Source organism: Carica papaya, chromosome 9 (genome assembly GCF_054855325.1).
Source record: "Carica papaya isolate Zhongbai chromosome 9, ASM5485532v1, whole genome shotgun sequence".
NCBI classification, from domain to species: domain Eukaryota; kingdom Viridiplantae; phylum Streptophyta; class Magnoliopsida; order Brassicales; family Caricaceae; genus Carica; species Carica papaya.
This window is the reverse complement of record NC_142317.1, coordinates 8025589-8051885: the sequence shown is the minus strand read 5'-3', so window position 1 is coordinate 8051885 and position 26297 is coordinate 8025589. Positions and strand designations below refer to the sequence as shown.

The 26297-nt window shown below is 36.2% G+C and overlaps 1 protein-coding gene across 1 annotated transcript; it reads right to left on the bottom strand.

The window, feature by feature from the left end:
• Positions 1-1300: 1300 nt before the first annotated feature.
• Positions 1301-5904, bottom strand: PSP (3-phosphoserine phosphatase). Its single transcript, XM_022037591.2, has 8 exons — positions 5639-5904; positions 4845-5072; positions 4474-4606; positions 4275-4382; positions 3190-3283; positions 2414-2563; positions 2283-2336; positions 1301-1708 (listed from the first exon to the last, which is right to left on the bottom strand). The coding sequence occupies exons 2-8, from the start codon at positions 5062-5064 to the stop codon at positions 1583-1585; spliced, it is 885 nt and encodes a 294-aa protein (XP_021893283.2). The 5' UTR covers positions 5065-5072; positions 5639-5904; the 3' UTR covers positions 1301-1582.
• Positions 5905-26297: the final 20393 nt, after the last annotated feature.

Genomic DNA, 26297 nt, shown 5'->3' with positions numbered 1-26297 from the left:
TTTTTATTTTTACAATGTGATTTTTTTAAATAATATGTAGTTCAAGATGATTTTTATGTCCGTAATTAATTTACATATTTATATATATATAATTATTTGTAAATGGGATTCCAATAATTAGGTGAGAATTAATTTGACAAAGAAAAAAAAGGACATGGGAGATTGAAAAGAACTGATTAATTTACTTTTTAGTTTATAATCGACATGGACTGTAACAAGAAACAACATTGTTTGGCTGGAAAGAAAAGAAAAAGAAAAAAATCAGATTAACTTAATCAATTCAACTTTCTTGGACACGTGGCACTTAAATAGAGGTCTTGATTATTGTTTGAGAGAGGGGGGGAGAGTGGGTCACCCACCTTTTGACAACCTTTCAAATTGATTTGCTTTCACATTTAATGTGTTTTCAATTAATGTTTGGTACCAAATAAAAGAGAGGATCATGCGATAATCATGAGAAAAAATAAAATCATGGACCCATATATTTATGGTGTTTCAATTAATTGCTTTTTTTTTTTTTATAAAAAAACTATAGTAAATGATTGAAATAGAGGAAGTAATTATTGTAAAAAAAAAAAAAAGGTAGGAAATAACAAAACTTTATGTATTTTTTGATTTAATTATAAAAATATTATTCATGGTAGAATTTAAAATTTTTTAATTTTGAATATATATGTAAGAATTTAAAATATTATTTTAATTAAAAGCTTTTATCATTTCTACTACGATGGGCATATATATATATATTTTTTTTTCTAAAAAGTTATTTAAAATAAATTGTAATATTAAAATAAGTTATTTTCCACTCCATTGAAAAGGAATAATTATAAAGGAGAGAGTTGTGGGTGTAAAAGGCCCATGAGCCCACAACCCTGCTGACAGCTCAAGAAATTAATTTATTAAAATAAATTTAAGAACTATAAAGGAATAAATTGATTTTTTTTTTTTTATAAAATATTATAATTATTAAAATTTTCATGAGATAAATGTCACAAATTTGAAACTCTACTGCAACTTATTATTCTGTTCTTTCCCTACAAAGGTTAGAGAAACTTAAATTAAGACAAAGAATAAGAAAATTTGTACTCGCATATTCTAAATTTGAAAAATATATTTTCTCTATTTATAGCTCAAAGCTTCCATAATCTCATTACCCATTACAATTTGCAGCTATCTATATATTTTACCATGTACCATAATAAAACTGTAGACAACAAACTTCGAAAGGTTATTTTCAAGACCGCTTTAAACTTTTCATTCATACATTTTGCCAACTCAAAACAAGCCAATAGAAAGGGTATGAAAGAAAAAGGAAATAATAAGTATAATGCTCAATGAACGATGAGCTTTGAAAGATTTGCTTACAAAGTGATGGAACAACAAATATGGAAACTATACATACACCCCTCCCAATACCATCAATTTGTATAACTATTTTGTACATATTGAACTTCTCGAAGGGAGCTGCTAGTGCTAGCCAGAAGCCTAGAATGAGATATGCAAGTCCATTCTAGGTTAAATTCAATGTGTTTTAGAACAAAAATGAATGGAGATGAACGGAAACAGAGCTTGAAAATCCAAGCTATTCCAAAGAATTTATCAGGTCTTTAAAAGTAAAGACCACCCAGTCAGCTTTTGCTGCAACAGCTTCTCGAAGCTGAACACCCGCATAGCAGATAAATAAGTCAGCACCGCCTGGTTTTCGGGCCTGAATTTGGAAATTAAAGGAAGAATAACTTATACTATTGTGTTGATAGGAATCCAATGCTCAAGTAGTGAAAAGATTACTGTAGGAACCTGGACTAACATGACTGAAAGTTCAAAAATTGCAACTCCACTTGATGCACAGGCAATACTATGAACCGTTATTTATCAGTAATGAGGCACTGGATAGCTCTTCGATATATGCATACTTAATTCTCTTTTGCCATTTTTAGGGGGAGGTTAGAGAGGGGGTGGAAGCATTGTTAATAAGCAGAATGAAGGAGAAAAAAGACCATCAACGGTTCCAGCCACTCATGCAATAACTTGTGCAGTCCATTTGCTTTAAATCCTATTTATTTACTAGCATATCCTTCACATTGGAAGGATATCATATCTTTTCACATTTGAATCTCTAGCAAACCTAAATTCAATTTTCTTGAGACAAAATTCTAATTGGTACTTGGAACAATAATCTCATTTTACATGTAAAGGATATTCTACCAATTAAATAAAAAGAACTGACAAGGAATTGAACTAAACTGGATCTTATTACTAGTAACTACAAAGAATTTACTAACCTCTAAATCAGTGGCACCATCCCCAATCATAACTAATCCCTTGTATCCATGAGCCTGGAAAGTAAGTTCAATAAGCACTGATAGCAACAAATTCAGTGGCCGAGTATTAAAGATAAAAAATCGGTACTAACCTTCCTTATTTGTTCCACTGCAGTAGCTTTTCCTCCACTCCTTGAAGTAGGTTCATTGGCATCAAAACCCAGAAACTCTCCAGAGTCTCCAAAGAGCAGTTGATTGGCAAAAATATTTTCTTGAGGAATTCCAAGGATTGATGCAACGGGCTTCAAAGTAAAAAGGTAACATGATTTTATAATCCTTGAACCTTTTTGTTTTTTATTACTAACTACTACATTTTTTAAGCATTGAACCTAGGGGGATCCTTCCTCCTATATGTCTGCACAAGTCCTTTTGCATCACGTAAAGCAACATCACTATCAATTATGAGCAGGATGAAGAAATTAACTAGACCTAACCATGTCACAATTAGTTGAAGACGTTACTTTCTGGACTCCTTCAAGGATGCACCATATGAAATCATTAGGGAACTAACTAGATGTGCAGGTGTGACGTTTGTTAGAATAGTTTTCTACTTCAAAAAAATAAATAAAAAAGGAAACTCAAAGTATGTTCCACTAATAATTCTAGAAAACAAGTTTTCAGAGAAAATAAATCCACATATTTGTGAGTTCGCTACTTGAACCACATATCCGCAGCGGACTTCAATCGTAGTTGAGGGTTCGGCAATCATAATATTAGCACGACATAATGATTATTTTATTTGCCAACTTTACAGGATCCATCATCAAATATTCCAGCTTACTGAAGACGCTATCTTCAGCCCCTAATGTGATTAAAGATTATAACAATTGGAAGCAGAAAATAAAGTTCTTTTGGTTCAGCAGCATACATTGATCATCTGACGAAAGCCTCCAGATATCAGGTAGACACTGGTGTTATTAGCCTTCATTCTCTTGACCAATTCTTCTATGCCAGGAGAAATTCTAAAAAGTGAAAAGCAAGGTGCAGGACATTTAATTCATGTTTAGTAAAAAGCTCATGGAACATTCGGCAAGCTATCATGCATCAAGGATAAAAAAAAGATATAAAGAGAATAAGAGAAAATGATTTTTTTTATGGAGACTAGAACGAGAAAAAAGGCTAAACCAAGATAAACAGAACAGTGACAAATGCAGCGAGAACCATTTCAAAACAGCCAACGGTTCAAAGTTCGCATATTACTGTTAATACGACAATTTTTGTTGAAGGAAACATTATTGGCTAAACTCAAAATTAAAACAAGCAAAACTTTGATCCTTTTCTCATAAATTACAATGCCACACTTGATAGTCAAAGCAGTAACTACAGATCCAATGCCTGGCCCATTGACAACAATTATAAACTTTGTCCTATTATGATGTAGCTGTTCCAAGAAGATATGGATATAAAAGAGATAAAAGAGAACTATGACATGGAATCAGATGCATTAGGAGAGATCTAAACCATGCTTAGTTGTTTGATGGGTATAAAGGCAGACACTGAAAGAAGTTTTTTGTTTTAAACCTCAGGGCTCATAGTATCTTTACATGCCATGCATATACAGTATCCCATTATGTGTCAAACACAAGTTAAAATTTGGCTACGGGGACTGGCCTAATTGAAATATAATATTCCCCTTGAAATAATGTCTGAATTAACGCACTAATATGTAGCCAGATCCTCAAGGTAAATGAATGATTTCTAGTCAAATTTTTTTGGTTGTTCATTTGGTTATGAAAGAGAAAAGGAGCACTTCTAATTTCTGTTTCTGTAACCAGTCACAGGATATCAGGAAATGAACCCAATCTTGCTTGTTCCTTTCCTTTTCTTTCTAACAATGGTATTCTACTTTCCCACTCATATCCCCACATGCATGTACTGAATTTTTCTGATTTTTCAAACTACTCAAGCACTTCGAAATAAACATATACATATTGATATACAGTTTTTGATTACCTCGGGGGTCTTTTCTCAAGAAAATCCTGGACCTGGCAAAGGGAGGGTTTGAACAAAGAAAGTCTGGCAGCTAATGCTTCTTCAAAAGGAACAGATCCACCCATAGCTCTGGAAAAATTCGAGATTGCAATTTTTTAGAACCATCAGAGCATCAAGTTAAGTACCATATACAACCTTCCCAGTGACATGGGCAACTAACCTAGCAGTCCATTCTGCAACAGCCTTGCCTGCTCCACAAAATTCAGCAAGTTCATCAATTCCTTCATCGAGGCAGACCGTGCTATCAACATCAAAGCACACGGCATCAGCACCTCTCCAATGCTCAAGAACCTCTGACATTATAAAGAAGCAACCATAAAAAACGGCAACATGATTGTAAAACAATTGGAAAAACAATAAACACTAGCCTAAAATTAGTTTTTTTCATTTAGAAGTCTAAATTTAAAGCCAAGTTCCCAAACAAACAGCTGGCTAACCAAGTTCATTCACTATAAATTCTAAAACTAAGAAATTTCCCCTTTTGGATGCCTTGTAGAGAGACTAAAACTGACGGGTTATTAACTATACAACCTTTAGAAGGTACCGTGTTGTCAATATGCCCCAAAATGGACTCCAAAGGTTTAACTGAAGCAGCAACTGAATTCAATGATTTGGGATGTTTCATCATCCCAACTCGACCTGAATGAGAACTTTGATTCAATCTCAGGGATAATGCAGGAAAGGAAGGAGAACAATATCGTCTATAAGAAGCCCGAATCGGAATGATTCGTGAACTCAACAAGGCTTCCATCAAATTTACTGCAGTAGAAAAACCAAGAAAACGATTCAACATTTATACTTTCACATCAATGCAAATCTCTAACACCATAATCAAGATATTATTTAAAAAAAAAGCACCATAATCAAGATAAAAACAATCCGGACATTTTACTAGCTAAATGACCAATGCATTAAAACATTTTCCCAAACATTCAAAGACGAAATCAAACGCAAAACAACGTCCATAGAACTTCAAATATGTACATTTGGTAAAAAAAAAAAAATTATATAATGCACAAGTTACCAACAAAAACAAAAAGATTATTCACAATTCGTACAAAGTTCTGGATCTGACATGCCATGATCGTTAGAAGAAAACATAGAATTTACTAAACTCAGGAAACAAAACTATCTCCATTGAGGAAGGTCTATAGCAGCACAAGATTCTGACAAAACCAAATTCTTATTCGATATCCCAGGAAATGGCAGGAAAGAAAGGACCCAACAGAAAGAAAAGGAAAAACAGAAACAGAAACAGAACCCGGATGAAGAAGTACGCAGAAATCTGAAACGAAAGAGACTTGCATGAAAGTATAAAAAATTACCGGTAAGCTTTGCAAATCAGATACGATACTACTAATAGTCTGCTCGGAACGTTTCTACACCGCTGTTGCAGTTTGCAGTACTTCTGCTTTGATTTTCTTGGGTTTTCCCTTTCAGATCTCTCTGTCTCTGGCTTTAAATGTTTGGTGAAAACAAACTTCTCTCACAATTCAAATGTCTTTTGCTGGACCAGCTTCCCTTGAATTCGAGTTACCGAAAATGACCCGATCTGAACTTTACACGCCTGGGTTGGTAGCTATTGTCTTCCAGGTGTGCAAATAAATTCACACGGTCCCTAAAAAAAATTACTAGGGTTTCACTTTTTTAAAAAAAAAAAATTAAAATGATTTAATATTTAAAATATATTATGATATTTTATTTTTTTAATCCTTTAATTATTGCATACACATTTTTTTAAAAAAAAAATACAAGACCCTTAATATTCTTGTTAAATTTTGTAAAAAAAAAAAAAAAAAAATATCTGTTACAATTAATCACCAATAATAACACAATTTCCAATTAATATGGATGTTAAAAAATATAAGAAAATTGGTCACACAATATTTATATAAAGAATATAATTTCCTTCATTTCTTTGGCATTGCTAAACTCCAAAGTTTCTTCTTCTTTTTCTTGCATGCACACAAAATAAATTTTCGTTTCACATTATTATTTTTTTTAAAAAAATTATATTTATGTTTTTTAAAATATTATAATAATAAAAATAAAAATATATCCGCTTATGTTAAAAAAATTAAGTTAAAGTTAATCGATAAATATTATCAAAATTTATAATATCTTTTTAACTCTAAAGTATTTTATCCTCCCATCACAATAAAAATTTATTATATATAATAACTTAAAAAGTATTTAACTCTACTTGAATCTATAGCTATTTTAAAAAGACTAGATTATTAATCTTTTGAAAAGTAATTCTGATCATAATTATAAAGAAAATAAAAAAAATGGAATTTCTTTATATTTTAAATATATATAAGTGAATTACTTATATATCTTAAAAATAAGAATATTAAAGAAAATTGCATGATAATTAAGATACATAAATAGGAATGTTTTGAATAAATAAATGTATAGGTTGGAAAGAAAAAAAAAATTGCATATTGTACGAATGTGATTCCTCTCATTTATGGATATAACATGAATAGTTTTCTAACGCAGGAATTTTTGGAAGAATTATTAAAAATAGACTAGAAATGTGAGTGTGTGGGGGGGGGGGGGGGGGATTTCATTTCTAATAGGAATTGACTTTTGGAATGACCTTTGGTTGGAAACGTTATTTTTCATTTAAGATAAATTCTCTATGATGTTCTATTTAGCTAAGAGGCAATTTGGTTTCATAGTGTGCTTTACAGGTCCTGTATCATATATCCTACACCAATTTATCTAAAAATTGCAGTCCTAGTTGCCCTCTTCAACTGAAGGTTACCATTGTGGAGGATCGAAGAAAAAGGGATAGTAGAGTGATCAACATGGCCGCAAAAGGAATGCCGAAATGGAGAAGAAGAAGAAGAAAACATGAAGAGAGGGAGAGGAAGAAGAAGATGGATAGGGGAATTCTAGAGAGAACAAGTGTTTGATTGATTTTATCCTAAAATTGTTAAAAAAATTCATTTTTTTCATGATACTTACATATGTTGTTTGTTAAGAGATTTCATATTATTGAGATATTTATGGCTGACAAATTTGATAATGATTTATATTGGAACAACTTTACTCTTATAAATCTTGCCAAAATGATTGTCCAAGTGATAGCAAATTCTTTTGTGAACTTGGAATTGTAGATCATTTATTCTAATAAATGACTAAAATATTTTTCTTATTGTATTTGGTTGAAATAATATGACTACATAACTAAAATAACAAGAATTAACTTAGATATTGTAAGAAATCTTAAGGAGAGATTTGATTTCTTAAGCTCTAAGAAGAAGAATCTGAAGAGTGTATGAGGAGAGCAAAGTAAACGAGAGAGAGAAAGAGAAAGAGTCGTTTGACTTGGGAAAGACTACTTCTCATTAATTATTTTCCAATATTCATATACATAAAATTAGTGAGCTCAATTAATAACTAATATGGCAATTACAAAGTAATTATAACTAACTACAATTAGTTTGTTTAACTAATCTATTAACTATAGTTAGCTTCCAACTTTAGTTTGCGAACTATAATTATCTAATAAATGATTATAATGTTTTTTTAAATGTATTTAGTTGAAAAATATATTTACAAGATAAAACATTACAAAAAATTAAAATAGTAAATAAATATTAGATTATTTATCACCACTCATTTAAATTCATTCTACTAAATATAAATTTTAAACAAAGTTTTCAATTTATACCTATAAAATAATAAACTCAAAACAGAAAAACACACAATAACGAAGACATTAACAAGTAATTTCAAAAGGCTGGCTATATAATAAGACCATTAAGTTATGGGGTTGTCTCCTTGGAGTTGTGCACACCGTAATCTAAAGGAGAGGAATAAAGAGGACCTATTTCTTCATCATGAGGATCTGCAGTATTGTTGGTATCAAGTTTGCTAAAATATGGTATTCTTATTTTCTCATCAAAATGGATCTGCTTATTTATTGTCATTTCTCTTGTTTTCCCTTGTTTTTACCCATTTTCTGCACTTGTATGTGAAGTTTACAAGGGTTGATAGTGTATCTGTCATTGAGGAGAGCTATGAGTATCTTGATGCATTGGTTTGGAGGGTTACAAGGGTTAATGTTCTCATGCCCTATGCTGCAATTATTGATCGGATGGTAGTTTCTCTAGTATGTGTTTCCATTAAATATCTAATGCTTAAAATAATGTTGTTTTATATAAAAATCGTAGCTACAAAATAAAAACCTCCTTCTTTCATTCCAAATCCACGAAAAATGTCGCACATGAAGGTAAGTCTTTAAGAGTGCCCTTACATAGTAGAAGCCTCCCTTTTTCATTCAAATTCTAGGGGAATGTCGCGCGTGAAAGGAAGTCTTTAGAAGTGCCCTTATATTATAGAAACCTCCCTTATTCTTTCCAAATCCACAAGGAATTTAATGCATGAAGGGAAGTTTTTGGGAGCGCTCTTGCATAACAAAAATGTACCTTCTTCATTCCAATTCCAACGGAAATATTGCTCGTGAAGGGAAGTCTTTGAAAATGCCCTTACATGACAGAAGTCTCCATTCTTCATTCTAAATTTATGGAGAATTTCACGTGTGAAGGGAAGTCTTCGGAAGTACTATTGCATAACATAAGCCTCCCTTCTTTATTCGAATTTTATGGGGAATGTCGTGCGTGAAGGGAAGTCTTCGGAAGTGCCCTCACATGATAGAAGCCTCCATTCTTCAATATAAATCTATGGGAAATGTTTTGTGTGAAGGAAAGTCTTTGGGAGCACCTTTACATAACACAAGCCTCCTTTTTCATTCCAATTCCAGGAGGAATGTCGTGGATGAAGGAAAGTATTTGGAGGTGCACTTGCATGATATAAACCTCCTATCTTCATTCCAAATCCATGAGGAATATCATGTGTGAAGGGAAGTTTTCGAGAGTGCCCTTGTATAACAAAACTCTCCCTTCATTACAATTCTAGGAAAAATGTCGTGCACGAAGCCTTTGCATGATAAAAGCTTTTGATTTTCATTTCAAATTCAAGAGAATGTCGTGTGTCAAGGGAAGTCTTCAGGAATGCCCTTGCATTATAGAAGCCTTATAAAGACCCAAAATTTAATTGAATAATAATATTGAGATTTATAGGATATTAGTGGAAGTAATTAAGAATTTAGGGTTTATATTTCTTGCACAATTTAATCAAATGCATAATAGGGCTATGGGAATGTCCCTTGAGAAAATTAAAATCGTAAAGGAAAGAGAAATGCAAACTGAAGACCTAATGGGTCGATCTCTGCTGTACAACTCTGATAGAAAATAAGAGGCAACCTCTAATTGCTAACTTTCTTGCTACTCAGGATCCAGATCTTGGTCGTTATAATCTGAAATAGTTAATAAATGGAGATGAGCTATACTAGCCCAGTAAGAATATTAACATTTTACTACTGATACGGAAAATCAAAGGTTGGTAAAAATTACAAAACAACTAATTGAACTATTTTTTCTTTTTAGGTAAATTTATTAAATTTACGTTAATTTTATACTCACCTCTTAAGTTCTAAAATACTACTTATGAAGGAAATAATCAAGATAGTAATACATTATACACTCTAAAAAACTAACAATAATCAAACTTTATATTTTTACTTACTTATCGATGCTGTTGGGGGTTTATAGGGATTTCCATTACATGTTGACCGAATATTCAATCTATTGATCAACCGGCTGTCCTCATACCTTGTCCAGTAATGGGCACCAAACATACCACTGTCTCAATATCTCATCCGGTATAAGTGTGAACAAAGTACTTCCCAACCCCTTTCGGTATAGGACTTCTCAGCCTGTTCGACTGAAAGTAATATCCACAATAGGGTTTGCCTTATGTACTGGATTCATACACTATTTGCCATAACACTCGATAAGTTTTTTAATTTAATAACATTAACCAATACATACATGTTCATATCACCATTTAGCCACTAATTCCGTATGATAATTTCATTTAATAATTACAGGACAATAAGGTGATAATTAAATAGACAATATAATTTAATACTCGGTAATCAAAGAAGGCAAAATCAAGACATTCATTCAAACCAATTAACTGATAGGGGTATAATGGTTGAGTAGACTAATAAGCGAGAAAGCAATTAAAAGATAATGAATTAAAATGCATGAAGTAGCGGTAAGCAAACAACAGTATAAATAAGTAGTACAGATAAAATAGGACAATTACATACTGATCAGTTACTGCCTCCATCAGTGATCTATATTTAATTAATCAGGGGTTGTCAATATTTACAAAATTCACCATTTATTATTATTAGTATTATTATTTTTAGACTTTAATTAATTGTAATAGAAAAAAAAGATGATGGATTCTTACCACGGATTGGTGTTCGAAACACCAGCTTTTTTACTATACTTCCCAATAGTGTTTGGTTCCCTGATTTCTTTGGTTTTTATATGAAAGTAAAAAACACGCGTTACATATCTTAGAAATACTCGAGAAATGGCCAAAAAAGGGTTTAAAATTTTTCTGAGGCCGATTTAGAGTTCTGGCATGGCAGCACCACCATGCTCTGGGGCCAGCTCTGCCACCTACGACAGTGCCTTCTTCCAGTGTGGCCAGTTTTGGTTGGTCTTGTGCAAAAACCTACAAAACTCGAGGTTATGTGGCCCCTGTTGGTTAAAAAAAGGAAAAAAATGAGACTTATCAGCGGGTGGGGTTTCTAGTGCAGCGGCTCCACTGTTCCTCCTTCGCACTCAGGGTTTTTCTTCGATTGCTCTGCACCAAAAATGAGTCACAAATTCAATGGTAAAAAAATGGAAGGGAACATGATGGGGATTCGAGTTCACCGAAGGGGTTTTGGGTCGCGGGTGCGCCGGCTCGGACAAGCTCCGCCCTCTGTTTCTAGCTTCTCCTTCGATTTTTCGGTGCTGATATAGGTTTGGGGTGGCTTAGAATCAAAAAGAAAGAAAAAGATCACCTTTTAACTTCGGCGAGGCTTTTAGTGCGGCAGTAACACGGGTCGGCTTTTCTTTCGGCTGCCCTTCTTCTTCTTCTCTAGCGGGCTGGTTACGGTTAGGGTTAGGATTTCAGTGGAAGAGGAGTTTAAGGATGTGTGGTCCAATCTCAGCCATTAGATATGTCTTATTTAGGAAACAAATCAAGACCGCACGATCAGATACAATCAGGACCATCTGATCGTGCCTGAAGGGGATATGAATTTGGATCGTTCATGCGCGCTGGAGTGAATCTGGGCCATTGGATTGATTAACACGCGGATCGCCCACATGGCTTCTCACGTGGACGCGTATCTGCGTGTTTGCCACGCGACGCACGACGATTGGCCGCACTGCTGACGTTGTGGTCCTACGTGACCACTTTTTTATTTTTTACTTTTGCCTCAGTTTTTAATTTTCTTTTCAAATAAGTCATTTCTTATTTTCAATTTTTCCATAACTTTTGAAAATTATTTTCAAATACACCTAAAATGTATATTTTTTCAAAATTTTTTAAAAAAATTAAATTTATTATTAATATAATATTGATTATCCCAAGCCTAAATCCTGGGTTCGGGTGTTACAACTTCCTTATCTTAAAAAAAATGGAGGATACTGGGTTCCGAAGTCTGATTCTAACTCCCAAGTGGCCTCGTCTTGCGAGTGATTCTGCCATAAGACCTTGATGAAGGAAATTTCTTTATTGCAGAGCACTCTGCTATTCCAGTCCAAAATACCAACCAATACCTCATTGTACAATAAATTCTCATTGAGTGGGAGTGACTGATAAGACCAGGCATATGAGGGTTGGGGTTGTACTTGTGTAACATCGACACATAAAATACATTATGGACTCTGGATAGTTCTGGAGGTAGTGCTAGCCTGTGGGCGGATGTCTCAATCCTATCTAAGATGTTAAACAGTCTGATGAACTGGGGGTTTAACTTCACCCTCTTTCTAAATATAGTGATACCCTTAAAGGGGGTAACCTTAAGGAACACTCGATCGCTATTCTTAAATTCTAAATCTCTCATTCGGGTGTCTGCATAACTTTTATGTCTACTATGATCTATCTAGATATTCTTCCTGATTTTAACTATCTTCATTGTGGTCTCATCTACGAGATCTGGGCCAATCAATTTCCTATCACCCACATCTTCCCAGTAGATCAACAGTCTACAGGGTTGACCATATAATGCCTCATACAGAGCCATGCCAATATTTACTTAATAATTATTTTTATAAGCAAACTCTATCAGAGGTAGGTGGTCATCACAAAACCCTCTAAAATCTAGAACATAAGCCTTGAGCATATCCTCCAATGTGCGAATGGTTCATTTTTATTGTTCATATGTCTGAGGGTGAAATGTTGTATTTAAGAGATAATTTTGTCCCCGTTGCTTACAGAAAACTTGTCCAAAATCGAAAGATGAACCTAGAGTCCCTATCTGATACTATTATCACCGGAACTCCATGTAGCTTGACTATCTCTTAAATATAGATTCTAACTAGCTTGTCTAAGGGATTAGTCATTCAGATGGCCAGAAATAATATAACTTAGTGAGTCAGTCAATAATTACCTAGATTGCGTCATGCACCAAGTGTGCCCTAGGCAAACTGTTATAAAGTTCATGGTGATATATTCCCATTTCCACTTCAGGATTGGTAATGACTGAAGTAGCCCGCCTGGGCGTTGATTCTTTGTATTGAGCTGTTGACATACAAGGTACTTGGAGATGAAATCAACAATTTCTTTTTTTTATCCTGTTTCACTAAAATCGAAGTTACATACTTTGATACATTTTAGTACTTTTCGAATGCATGGTGAACCTTGAGCTGTGAGCCTCTGTCATGATATCATTTTTTAATTCACTGTCATTTGGAACACATAACCTGTCTTGGAACCTGAGCAACCCATCAGCAGAGACTCGAAATTCTAAATTTAAATCTTATTCTATATCCTTCTTGAAAGTTGCTAAAGTGGGATCAGTCAGTTGAACTTCCTTTATTCTTTGAATTAATTCGAGTTAGACTACTAGATGGGCCAGACATATGACCCTTTTTAAATCCTGAAGCTGTATCTACTGCGTAGCTTTTATTATCCTGTAGTCAGAAACTATTATGTGAGCTAATATACCTTCATTCTTCCTATAACATTACCTTTGCTCGGGTGATATAAGATTTTACAATCGTGGTCTTTAAAGAGTTTTATCCAACGCCTCTAGCGCATGTTGAGATACTTATGAATGAATATATATTTTAAACTCTTACGGTCCGTATAAATTTTAAATGTCTCATCATTTAAGTAGTGGTGCCAGGTCTTCAAGGCATGAATAATGGCGGCAAGTTTCAAATCGTGGGTGGGGTAATTCTTCTCATGAGTTTTTAACTACCTGGATCCATAAGCGATGACCTTCCCTTGTTGCATCAGAATGCAATCCAATCCTTGATAGGATGCATCACTGTATACTATATATCCACATGTTCCATTCGGCAGAGCCAAGATTGGCGTTATAGTTAGTCATTTCTTGAGTTTTATAAAGCTCCTTTCACATTTATTATTTCATTCAAACTTGACGTTTTTTTTTCGTAAGTTGGGTCAGGGGAGCAGCTATGCTTGACAACCTTTCTACAAACCTGCAGTAATAACCAGTAATACTAAAAAAAAGTTTCAACTTCCTCAACCGAAGTCAACTGCTTCTAACTCATCACTGTATCAATCTTATCAGAATTTACTAATATTCTATCCTTTGATATTATGTGTCCTAGGAAGGAAGTCTGCTCAAGCCAAAACCCACACTTATTCAATTTTGCATATAGTTTCTTTTTCCTAAGAACCTATAAGACCTGAGTCAGATGCTGAGCCTGTTCATCCCTGCCATTCGAATATACCAGGATATCATCAATAAATAATATGACGAACTAATCCAAGAATGGCCTGAAGACCCCATTCATTAAGTCCATAAAGATCGCAGGTGCATTGGTTAAATCGAATAACATGATAAAAAATTCATAGTGCTCATATCGAATTTTGAAGGTCGTCTTAGTGATGTCTTATGTCTTGATCTTTATCTAATGGTATCCCGAGCACAAGTCAATCTTAGAGAAGATTTTAGTACCTTGTAACTTGTCAAAAAAATTATCAATCCGTGGGAGGGGGTATTTGTTCTTAATTGTGATTTTGTTCAATTCCCTGTAGTCAATACACAACCTCAAAGATCCATCATCTTTCCTTGTGAACGTGACTTCAACACCCCAAGGAGATATAATATGCTGGATGAACCCATTATCCTATAATTCTTTGATCTATTTTTCAGTTCTTCCATTTCAACACGACTCATTCAATATGGGGTAACCGAGATGGGCTGGGTGCTAGGCTAAAGATCTATGATAAATTCAACTTCTCGATTTACTGACAGTCCTAGTAGTTCATCAGGGAATACATCTAAAAAATCTCGGACAACAGGGATATCTTCAATGCAAATTTCTTTCTTAGGTTTGCCTAACATAGAAAAGAATAGCTGAGTTAAGGCATTCGATAAACAATGCAGTTACCATGTGTGAATAATATTTAAATCTTTTATTAATTTATGAAATACTCTTCTTTAGGAAGGTTGAATACAAGCTTATTATGAAAATAGTCCACGGTGGCGTGATACACCATTAACTAGTTCATTCCTAGAATTACATCAAAATATTCCGTGTCCAGTGCTATCAGATCTACACTTAATTTTCTACATGTTATTTTTATGATCTGAGTTTTGTATAAAACATCTCCTAATAGTGTCTCATTCACAAGTGTAGACACAAATAGTACAGAATCAAGGCTTTCAGGTAACACATTTAAATTTTTAGTAAAAAGATGTGAAACAAAAGAATGTGAAGCACCAGTATCAATTAAAACATATGCAAGGTGATAACGAATAGTGTACGTATCCTGTATCACATATGGATTGGCTTCAACATTCTGTTGAGTGAGGGTATAGACTTTGCCTTGGACTACAGGTCTGGCCTGATTCTGATTCCACAGGCACTCTCTCGTGTAATGTTAAGCACTTGCGCATATGCGACATATGTTGTTGAGGCGATAGTAGAGTCGATCCCCATGGTCCTTGCCACAGTGCTGACAAGTCTTGCTATGTCCTGTTGCCGGGGCTTGGAGAGAAGCTTGAGTCGCAGGCATATATCTCTTTTTCAGCTAGTTCGGCGCAGTAGGTGCTGTCCTACAATGTGGAACCGGGGGCCTGAGGTTGCCCACCACTGGAGGAAAAATACAGAGCTTCTTTTTTATCAGCTGTGCCTTAGCCAAAACTATTGAGTAGGTGCTCAACTAAAACATATACAATTATTTTCTAATCTCAGGGGGGGAGACCCCACTCAAACTTCCTTGACTTTCTATCTTCATCAATCATGCTCTCAGGAGAGTATCGACATAACTCTAGAAATTTTCGGGCATACTCTGATACTGACATATCCCATTGGACCAAGTGTGCAAATTCCATCTCCTTCAAATGCCGAAGGTGTTCTAAAATGTACTCAGCACTGAAAGCTGTCAGGAACAGTTCTCAGGTGACTGGGGTAGATAGAGTGGCCTGCTTCAGTTGCCACCAACGCCCTGCCTCACCCACGAGCATATAAGTGGTAAGAATGACCTTCAGTTCAGAAATCACACCAAAAGTTGCGAAGGCCTTCTCCGTCTCTACTAACTAGTACTCAGCTTCTTCAAAAATGGATGCCTCTGCAAAAGTAGATGGATTAAGTCTTTTGTACCTTTTGATATAGCACGAGTCCATCATGGGTGGAGCTGGGTCCTGCTGAAAAGGGACTAGATTATGTTGGGGAGGGATCGGGTGGCCCTATAACGACACCTAGTTGTATGGTGGTGGCATCGGATTATATTGTGGCGGTGCCGGATGATATGGTGGAGGAGTAGTGTTGTACCATGATAGCACTAGGTCCTTTCGTTGTAGAGGTCGCTTATACTATGGCAGTGGTGGAGGATGATTAGATAGCTCCCTCCTTTCTTACTGGGTCTGTTGGGTAGAGATGAGTCTCTCCAGCATCTCGAAGCGTCGATCGACATCCTCATGAAGCGATCCTTCCCGGGCTGCGCTATTTAGTGGGGCATTCCTCTCCTCATGTCCCAATACCTACATTTCACAATAAATGGATGAGATTTAGGTTGTATTGAATTATTCTAACCTTTTATCTAAGGAATGATTTCGAGGAACACGACTCTAATACTAACTGTAAAGGCTCAAAATTTAATTAAATAATAATATTGAGATTTATAAGATATTGGCGGAAGCAATTAAGAATTTAGGATTTATATTCCTTACATAATTTAATCAAATGTCCACTAGGGTTATGGAAATGTCCTTTAAGAAAATTAAAATCGTAAAAGAAAGAGAAATGCAAACTGAAAACCTAATGGGTTGACCTCCACTGCGCAACGCTGATAGAAAACAGAAGACAATTTCTAATTGCTAACTTTCTTGCTACTCAGAATCCGAATCTTGGTCATCCTAATATGAAATAGTTAATAAAAGAGGATGAATTACACTAGCCCAGTAAGAATATCAACACTTTACTACTGATATAGAAAATCAAAGGTTGGTAAAAATCGCAAAACAACTAATGAAACTATTTTTCTTTTTAGGTAAATTTATTTAATTTAAAAATGTTAATTTTATACTCACCTCTTAAGTTCTCAAATACTACTTATGAAGGAAAGAATCAAGGTAGTAATACATTATACACTTTAAGAAACAAACAATAATTAAATTTTAATTTTTTACTTACTTACCGGTGCTGCTGGGGGTCCATAGGGGTTCCCACTATACATGGAACCAATATTCAATCTATTGATCAACTAGTCGTCCTTATACCTCGTTCGGTAATGAGTGCCAAACATACCACTGCCTTAATACCTTGTTTGGTATGAGTGTGAACAAAATACTTTCTAACTCCTTCCGGTATGGGACTTCTCAGCCCCGTTCGACTGAGGATAACGTCCACGGTAGGGTTTGCCCTATGTACCGGGTCCGTAGACCTTTTCTCATGACACCCGGTAAGCCTTTGAGTTTAATACGTTAACCAACGCATATATGTCCACATCATCATTTAGCCACCAATTCCATATAACAATTTTATTTAATAATTACAAGACAATAATGTGATAATCAAATAGACAATATAATTTAATACTCAGTAGTCAAAAAAGGCGAAATTAAGACATTCATTCAAACCAGTTAACTGATAGAGTTACAATGGTCGAGAAGACTAATAAACGAGAAAGCAATTAAAAGCTAATAAATTAAAATGCATGTAGTAATGGTAAGCAAACAATAGTATAAATAAGTAGTACAAATAAAATAGGACAATTACATACTGATCAGTGACTGGCTCTACCGGTGACCTGTATTTAATTAATCAGGGATTATCAATATTTACAAATTTTACCGTTTATTATCATTATTATTTTTAGACTTTAATTAACTATAATGAGAAAAAGGATGAGGGATTCTTACCCCCGGATCGGTATTCGAAACACTACATTTTTCATTGCACTTTTTGGTGGTTCCCAGTTCTAGGATTTTTTGGATTTTTCTGCAAAAACCAAAAACGTGCGTTAAATATCTCGACAAAACTCGAGAAACAACCCAAAAAGGGTCTAAAATTTTTCTGAGGCCGATTTAAGGTTCTAGCGCGGTCGCACCATCGTGCTCTAGCTGGCTCAGCTGTATATGGCGGTGTCTCCTCTTGGTCTAGCTAGTTTCGATCAGTCCTACACGAAAACTTGTAAAACTCAAGGTTAGGTGGCCTTTGTTGGCAAAACAAAGGGAAAAATCGAGACTTACCGATGGATGGGGTTTCTAATGCGACGACTCTGTCGTTTTTCCTTCGCGGTCGAGGTTTTTCTTCAGTCACTCTGCACCAGAAACGAGTCAAGAATTCAATGGTCAGAAAATAGAAAGGAACAAGAAGGGAATTTGGGCTCATCGAGGGGGTTTTAGGTCACGGGTGTGGCAGCTCGGTCGAGCTCTGCCCTCTGTTTTCAGCTTCTCCTTCGGGTTTTTAGTGCCGATATGGGTTTGGGGTAGCTTAGAATCAAAATGCGAATCCAAAGGGAAGAAAAAATTCGCCTTCCAGTGCCGGCGATGGTTCCGGTGCAGTAGTGATAGTGGTTGGCTTCTCTTCTGGCAGCGCTTCTTTTTCTTCTTTGGTGGGCTGGTTACAGTTAAGGTTAGGGTTTTGGTGGAAGAGGAGTTTAAATACTCCTCTTCCTTCAATCCGGGTTGTCCGTTCGAGGATGTATGACCCAATTTCAGTCGTTAGATCCTTCTTATTTGGAAAACGAATCAAGATTGCACGATCGGATGCAATCAGGATCGTTCGATCATACCTGAAGGGAAAATAAATTTGGGTCGTTCATGCGTGCGGGAATGAATCTGGGCTGTTGGATTGGTTAGTACGCGGATTGCCCACGTGGCTTCCCGCATGGATGCGTATCTGCATGTCTGCCACGCAGCGCAAGACAATTAGTTGTGTTGCTGACGTTGCGGTCCTATGTGGCCAATTTTTCATTTTTTTGACCCTTTCCCCAGTTTTCTTTTTTTTTTTCCAAATAGGTCCTTTCTTATTTTCAGTTTTTGACATTGATATTTGAAAATTATTTTTAAATACACCCAAAATGTATATTTCTTTAAAATTTCTAAGAAAAATTTAAATTTAAATTTTTTAAATTTATTATTAATATAATTTTGATTATCCCGAGCCTAAATCCCGAGGTCGGGTGTTAGAAGCCTCCATTTGTCATGCAAATTCCATGGGGGAATATCACGCATGAAGGAAAGTTTTTGAAAGCGCCATTTGATGATAGAAGCCTCCATTCTTCATTTTAAATATATAGGGAATCTCGCATGTGAAGGGAAGTCTTTAGAAATGCCATTGCATGACAACAACCTTTCTTTTTCATTCAAAATTCACAGGGAATGTTATGCATAAAGGGACATCTTTGGAAACACCGTTGCATAACAGAAGCCTCCTATATTCATTCCAATTATGGGGGAATGTTGCGCGTGAAGGAAAGTTTTTAGAGGTGCTCTTGTATGACAGAAACCTCACATCTTTATTCCAAATTCAAGAGGAATGTCATGCATAAAGAGAAGTCTTTGGGAATGCCTTTATATAACAAAAGGCTCCCTTATTCATTCCAATTGTATGGAGAATCTTGTGCGTGAAGGGACATCTTCAGAAGCACTCTTACATAACATAAGCTTCCCATCTTTATTCCAAATCCATGGGGAATATTGTGCATGAAAGAAATCTTTAGGAGTGCCCTTTCATAATAGAAGCCTCTCTTTATTATTTCAATTCTAGGGGGAATATCGCACATGAAGGAAAGTTCTCAAAAGCACCCTTAGATGACAGAAGCCTCCCTTTTTCATTTTGAATCCACGAAAAATGTTGTTTATGAAGGGAAGTCTTCAGGAGTGCCCTTATATAACAAAAGCCTTCTTCCTTCATTCTAATTTTAGGGGGAGTGTCATGCGTGAAGGGAAGTATTCATAAATGCCCTTGCATGACAGAAGCTTCTCTTCTTTATTCCAAATTTACATAGAATGTTGCATGTGAAGAAAGGTCTTTAGAAGCGCCCTTACATAACAGAAGCCTCCCTTATTCATTCCCATTCTAAGAGGAATGTCACATAAAGGGAAGTCTTCAGAAGTGCTTTTACATGTTAGAAGCCTATTTTATTTGTTTCAAAACAATAGGGAATATCCCCCATTAAGTGAATTATTCAAAACGCCTTAGCATGATAGAAACTTCCCTTCTTCATTCCAAATCTACGGAGAATATCGTGTGTGAAAGGAAGCCTTTAGGAGTGCCCTTGTATAATGGAACCCTCCCTTTATCATTTCAATTCTAGGGAGAATATCATGCATGGAGAAAAGTCTTTAGAAGCGCCCTTACATGATAGAAGCCTCCCTTCTTCATTCCAAATCCACAGTGAATGTCACGGATGAAGGAAAGTCTTCAGGAACACATTTGCATAACAAAGCCTCCTTTATTCATTCAAATTCAAGGTGGAGTGTTGTGCGTGAAAGAAAGTCGTCAGAAATGCCCTTGCATGACAGAAGCCTCCCTTCTTTATTACAAATCTACAGGGAATGTTGCAAGTGAAAAAAAGTCTTCGGGAGTGCCCTTACATAACAGAATCCTCCATTCTTCATTACAATTATAGAAGGAATGTCACGCGTAAAAGAAAATTTTTGGGCCTTTATATGACAAAAGCCTCATTTTTCATTCTAAATCCATAAGGAATATCGCATGTTAAGTGAAGTCTTCGGAAGCACCCTTGCATAACAGAAGCCTCCTTTATTTATTCCAATTTTAGGGGAAATTTTGCACGTAAAGGGAAGTCTTCAGAAGCGCCCTTACATAACAAAAGCCTCTCATCTTCATTCTAAATCCACAAAGAATGTCGTGCGTGAAGGGAAGTCTTTGGGAGAACTATTGCGTAATAGAAGCCTCCCTTTGTCATTCCAATTTATGGGAGAATATTGCACATGAAGGGAAGTCTTCAGAAGCGCCCTTACATGATATAAACCTCCATTCTTCCTTCTTAATCCATAGGGAATGACGCGCGTGAAAGAAAGTCTTTAAGAGTACCCTTGCATAACAAAAGCCTCCATTTTTATTCTAATTCTAGGGGGAGTATTATACATAAAAGGAAGTCTTCAGAAGCACCCTTGTATGACAGAAGTCTCCCATCTTCGTTCCAAATCCACGGGGAATATCACGCGTGAAAGAAAGTCTTCAGGAGTTCCCTTGTATAACATAAACCTCCATTCTTCATTCCAATTGTAGGGGAAATATCACGCGTGAAGGGAAGTCTTCAGAAGTGCCCTTACATGGCGAAGCCTCTCATCTTCATTCCACATCCACAGGAAATCTCATGCGTAAAGGGAAGTCTTCGGGAACTTTCTTACATAACAGAAGCCTCCCCTTATCATTCCATTCGAGGGGGATATCACGCATGAAAGGAAGTCTTTGCATGATCAAAGTCTCCATTCTTCATTATAAATCTATAGAGAATGTTGTGCATGAACGAAAGTATTCAGGAGCCCCCTTACATAATAGAAGACTCCTTTATTCATTCTAATTCTAGAGGGAATGTGTATGAAGGGACATCTTTCGGAGCGCTCTTGCATGCTAGAAGCCTCCTATCTTCTTTCCAAATCCATGAGAAATGACATATATGAAGGGAAGTCTTCGGGAGCGGCATTGTGTAACAAAAGCTTCCATTCTTCATTTTAATTATTGGGAAAAGGTCGCGCGTGAAGGAAAATTTGCGAAATTGTCATTGCATGACAGAAGCCTCCTATTTTCATTCTAAATCCACAAGGAATGTTGTGTATGAAAGGAACTCTTCGGGCACACCATTTTATAACAGAAGCCTCTCTTTGTCATTCCAATGTTAGTGGGAATATTGCACATGAAGGAAAGTCTTCAGAAGAGCCTTTGCATATAGAAGTCTCTCTTCTTCATTCCAAATTCATAGAAAATGTCACGCATGAAGGAAAGTCTTCAAGAGCACCCTTGCATAACAAAAGCCTATCTTCTTCATTCTAATTCTAGGGGGAGTGTCATGCGTGAAGGGAAGTCTTCGGAAACACTCTTGTATGACAGAAGCCTCCCTTATTCATTTTAAATCCACGTACTATATTGGGTGTGAAGGGAAGTATTTAGGATCGTCCTTGTATAACAGAAGCCTCCCTTCTTCATTCCAATTCTAAGAGGAATGTCACGTATGAAAGGAAGTATTTGGAAGTGCCTTTGAAAAATAGAAGCCTCCCTTTTTCGTTCCAAATCCACAGGACATGTTGTACGTTAAGTGAAATCTTCGGGATTGCCTTTGTATAACAAAAGCCTCCATTTTTCAGTCCAATTCCAAGGGGAATGTCATGCATGAAGGAAGTCTTTGGAAGGGCCCTTGCATGATAGAAACCTTCCTTATTCATTCAAAATCCACAGAGAATGTCGTGCGTGAAGGAAAGTCTTCGGAATGCCATTGTATAACAAAAACCTCTATTCTCCATTCTAATTCTAGGGGGAGTGTTGCGTATGAAGGGAAGTCTTCAGAAATGTCCTTGCATGACAGAAGCCTCCCTTCTTCATTCCAAATATACAGATAATGTTTGGCATGAAGGGAAGTCTTTAGGAGCGTCCTTGCATAACATAAGTCTTTTTTTTTTTAATTCTGGGAGGAATGTCATGCTTGAAAAGAAGTCTTCGGGAGTGTCTTTGTATAACATAAGCCTCCCTTATTCGTTCCAAATCCACAGGAAATATTGCATGTTAAGTGAAGCCTTCATGCATGAAAGAAGTTGTTGGAAGTGTCCTTATATGACAGAAACCTCCCTTATTCATTCCAAATCCACAAGGAATATTATGCGTGAAGAAAAGTTTTCAGGAGTGCCCTTACATAACATAAGCCTCCCTTTATCATTCTAATTCCAAGGGGAATATCCTACATGAAAGGAAGTATTCAGAAGTGCCCTTGTAGGACAGAAGCCTCTCTTCTTCATTTTAAATCCATGGAGAATGTCATGTGTGAAGGGATTTCTTCAGTAGCACCCTTATGTAACAAAGGCCTCCCTTCTTCATTTAAATTTCATAAAAAGTGTCGTGCGTGAAGAGAAGTCTTTAAAAATACCCTTATATGATAGAAGCCTCCATTCTTCATTCGAAATCCACGGGGAATGTTTTGTGTTAAGAAAATTCTTTGGGAGCACCCTTGCATAAAAGAAGTATCCTTTCTTTATTTTAATTTCAGAGGGAATGTCACGCGTGAACATAACAAAAGCCTCCCTTCTTCGTTCCAAAGCCACAGAGAATATTACACGTTAATTGAAGTCTTTAAGATTGCCCTTGCATAATATAAACCTCCCTTCTTCATTCCAATTATAGGGGGAATGTCGCACATCAAAGGAAGTCTTCGGAAATGCCCTTGTATGACAGAAACCATTCTTCTTTATTCTAAATCCACAAAGAATGTCATGCGTGAAAGGAAGTCTTTGGAAGCGCCCTTGTATGTCCTAAGTATCCCTTCTTTTTTTTAAATCCACATGGAATATCGCACGTTAAGTGAAGTCTTCAGGAATGCCCATACATAAAAGAAGACTCCGTTCTTCATTTTAATTTCGGTGGAAATATTGTGTGTAAAGGGAAGTCATCAGAAGCACTCTTATATGACAGAAGCCTCCATTATATTTCAAATCCATGTACAATGTTGGGAGTGAAGGGAAATCTTTAGGAACGTCCTTGCATAACAGAAGCCTCCCTTTTTCATTCTAATTCCAAGAGGAATGTCACATGTGAAGGAAAGTTTTTGGAAGTGCCTTTGAACGATAGAAGCCTCCCTTTTTCATTCCAAATCCATAAGGAATATTGTACGTTAAGTGAAGTCTTCAAGAATGCCTTTGCATAAGAAAAGCCTTCCTTTTTCAGTCAATTCTAAGGGGAATGTCATGTTTGAAAGAAGTCTTTGGAAGTGCCCTTGCATGATAGAAAACTTCTTTATTCATTCAAAATCCATGGAGAATGTCCTGCGTGAAGGAAAGTATTCAGGAGTGCCATTGCATAATAAAAACCTCTATTCTCCATTCTAATTCTAGGGGGAGTGTCACGCATGAAGGGAAGTCTTCAGAAACGTCCTTGCATGACAGAAGCCTCCCTTCTTCATTCCAAACCTACAGACAATGTCGGGCATGAAGGGTAGTCTTTAGGAGTGTCCTTGCATAACAGAAGCCTTCCTTCTTCTTTCTAATCCTGAGAGGAATGTCACGCCTAAAAGGAAGTCTTCGGGAGGGTCTTTGCATGACAGAAGCCTCCATTCTTCGTTCTGAATCCACAGGAAATATTGCACATTAAGTGAAGTCTTCGTGTATGCTCTTATATGACAAAAGTCTCCCTTTTTCAGTCCAGTTATGGGGGGAACATCATGCATGAAGGAAGTCATTGGAAGTGCCCTTACATGACATAAACCTCCTTTATTCATTCCTAATCCACAAGGAATATTGTGCGTGAAGAAAAGTTTTTGGGAGTGCCTTTACATAATAGAAGCCTCCTTTTATCATTCCAATTCCAAGGGGAATATCCTACATGAAAGGAAGTATTCAGAAGCGCCCTTATAGGATAGAAGCCTCCATTCTTCATTTTAAATCCACGGAGAATGTCGTGTGTGAAGGGATTTCTTCAGTAGCACCCTTGTATAACAAAGGCCTCCCTTCTACATTCAAATTTCATAAGAAGTGTCATGCGTGAAGAGAAGTCTTCGAAAATGCCCTTATATGATAAAAGCCTCAATTCTTCATTCTAAATCCACAGGGAATGTTTCATGTTAAGAGAATTTTTCAGGAGCACCCTTACATAAAATAAGTATCCCTTCTTTATTCTAATTTCAGAGGGAATGTCACGCATGAACATAATAGAAGCCTTCCTTCTTTGTTCTAAATCCACAGAGAATGTTGCACGTTAATTGAACTCAAGATTGCCCTTGCATAACAGAAACCTCCCTTCTTCATTCCAATTACAGGGGGAATGTCGCACATGAAACAAAGTCTTTGGAAGCGCCCTTGTATGACAAAAACCGTTCTTTTTTATTTTAAATCCACGAGGAATGTCATACGTGAAAGGAAGTCTTTGGAAGCGCCCTTGTATGTCATAAGCATCCCTTCTTTGTTTTAAATTTACAGGAAATTTCACAAGTTAAGTGAAGTCTTTGGGAGTGCCCCTGTATAAAAAAAGTCTCCCTTCTTCATTCTAATTTCAGGGGTAATATTGTGCATAAAGGGAAGTCATCAAAAGCACTCTTGTATGACAGAAGCCTCCCTTATTCATTTCAAATCCACATACAATGTTGGGCCTGAAAGGAAGTCTTTAGGAACGTCCTTGCATAACAAAAGCCTCATTTCTTAATTTCAATTCCAAGAGGAATGTCACGTGTGAAGGAAAGTTTTTGGAAGTACCTTTGAACGATAGAAGCCTCCCTTTTTCAGTCTAATTCCAAAGGGAATGTCATGTGTGAAGGAAGTCTTGGAAGCACCCTTACATGACTGAAACCTTCCTTATTCATTCAAAATTCATAGAGAATGTCGTGCGTGAAGAAAAGTCTTTGGGAATTCCATTTCATAACAACCTCTATTCTCCATTCTAATTTTAGGGGGAGTGTCGCACATGAAGGGAAGTCTTCAGAAACGTCATTGCATGACAGAAGCCTCCATTCTTCATTCCAAATCCACAAGGAATACTGCACGTTAAATGAAGCCTTTGTGTATGCCCTTATATAATAAAAGTCTCCATTTTTCAGTCCAATTATAGGGGGAACATTGCGCATGAAGGAAGTCGTTGTAAGTGCCCTTACATGACAGAAACCTCCCTTATTCATTATAAATCTACAGGGAATATTGTGCGTGAAGAAAAGTTTTCGGGAGTGCCCTTACAAAACAGAAGCCTCCCTTTAACATTCCAATTTCAAAGGGAATATCTTGCATGGAAGGAAGTATTTAGAAGCTCCCTTGTAGGACAGAAGCCTCCTTTCTTCATTCTAAATTCACGGAGAATGTCATGTGTGAAGGGATCTCTTTAGTAGAACCATTGTATAACAAAGGCCTCCTTTCTTCATTCTAATTTTATAGAAAGTTTCGTGCATGAAGAGAAGTCTTAAAAATTGCTCTTACATGACAAAAACCTCCATTCTTCATTCCAAATCCACAGGGAATATTTCGTGTTAAGAGAATTCTTCAGGAGCAACCTTGCATAAAAGAAGTATCCCTTCTTTACTCTAATTTCAGAGGGAATGTCAAGCATGAACATAATAAAAGCCTCCCTTATTCGTTCACCTTTGCATAACAGAAACCTCCATTATTCATTCCAATTATAAGGGAGGCTTCTTCATTCTAATTCCACATAAAATATCATGCATAAAGGGAAGTCTTCAAGAGCGCCCCTTGCATAACAAAAG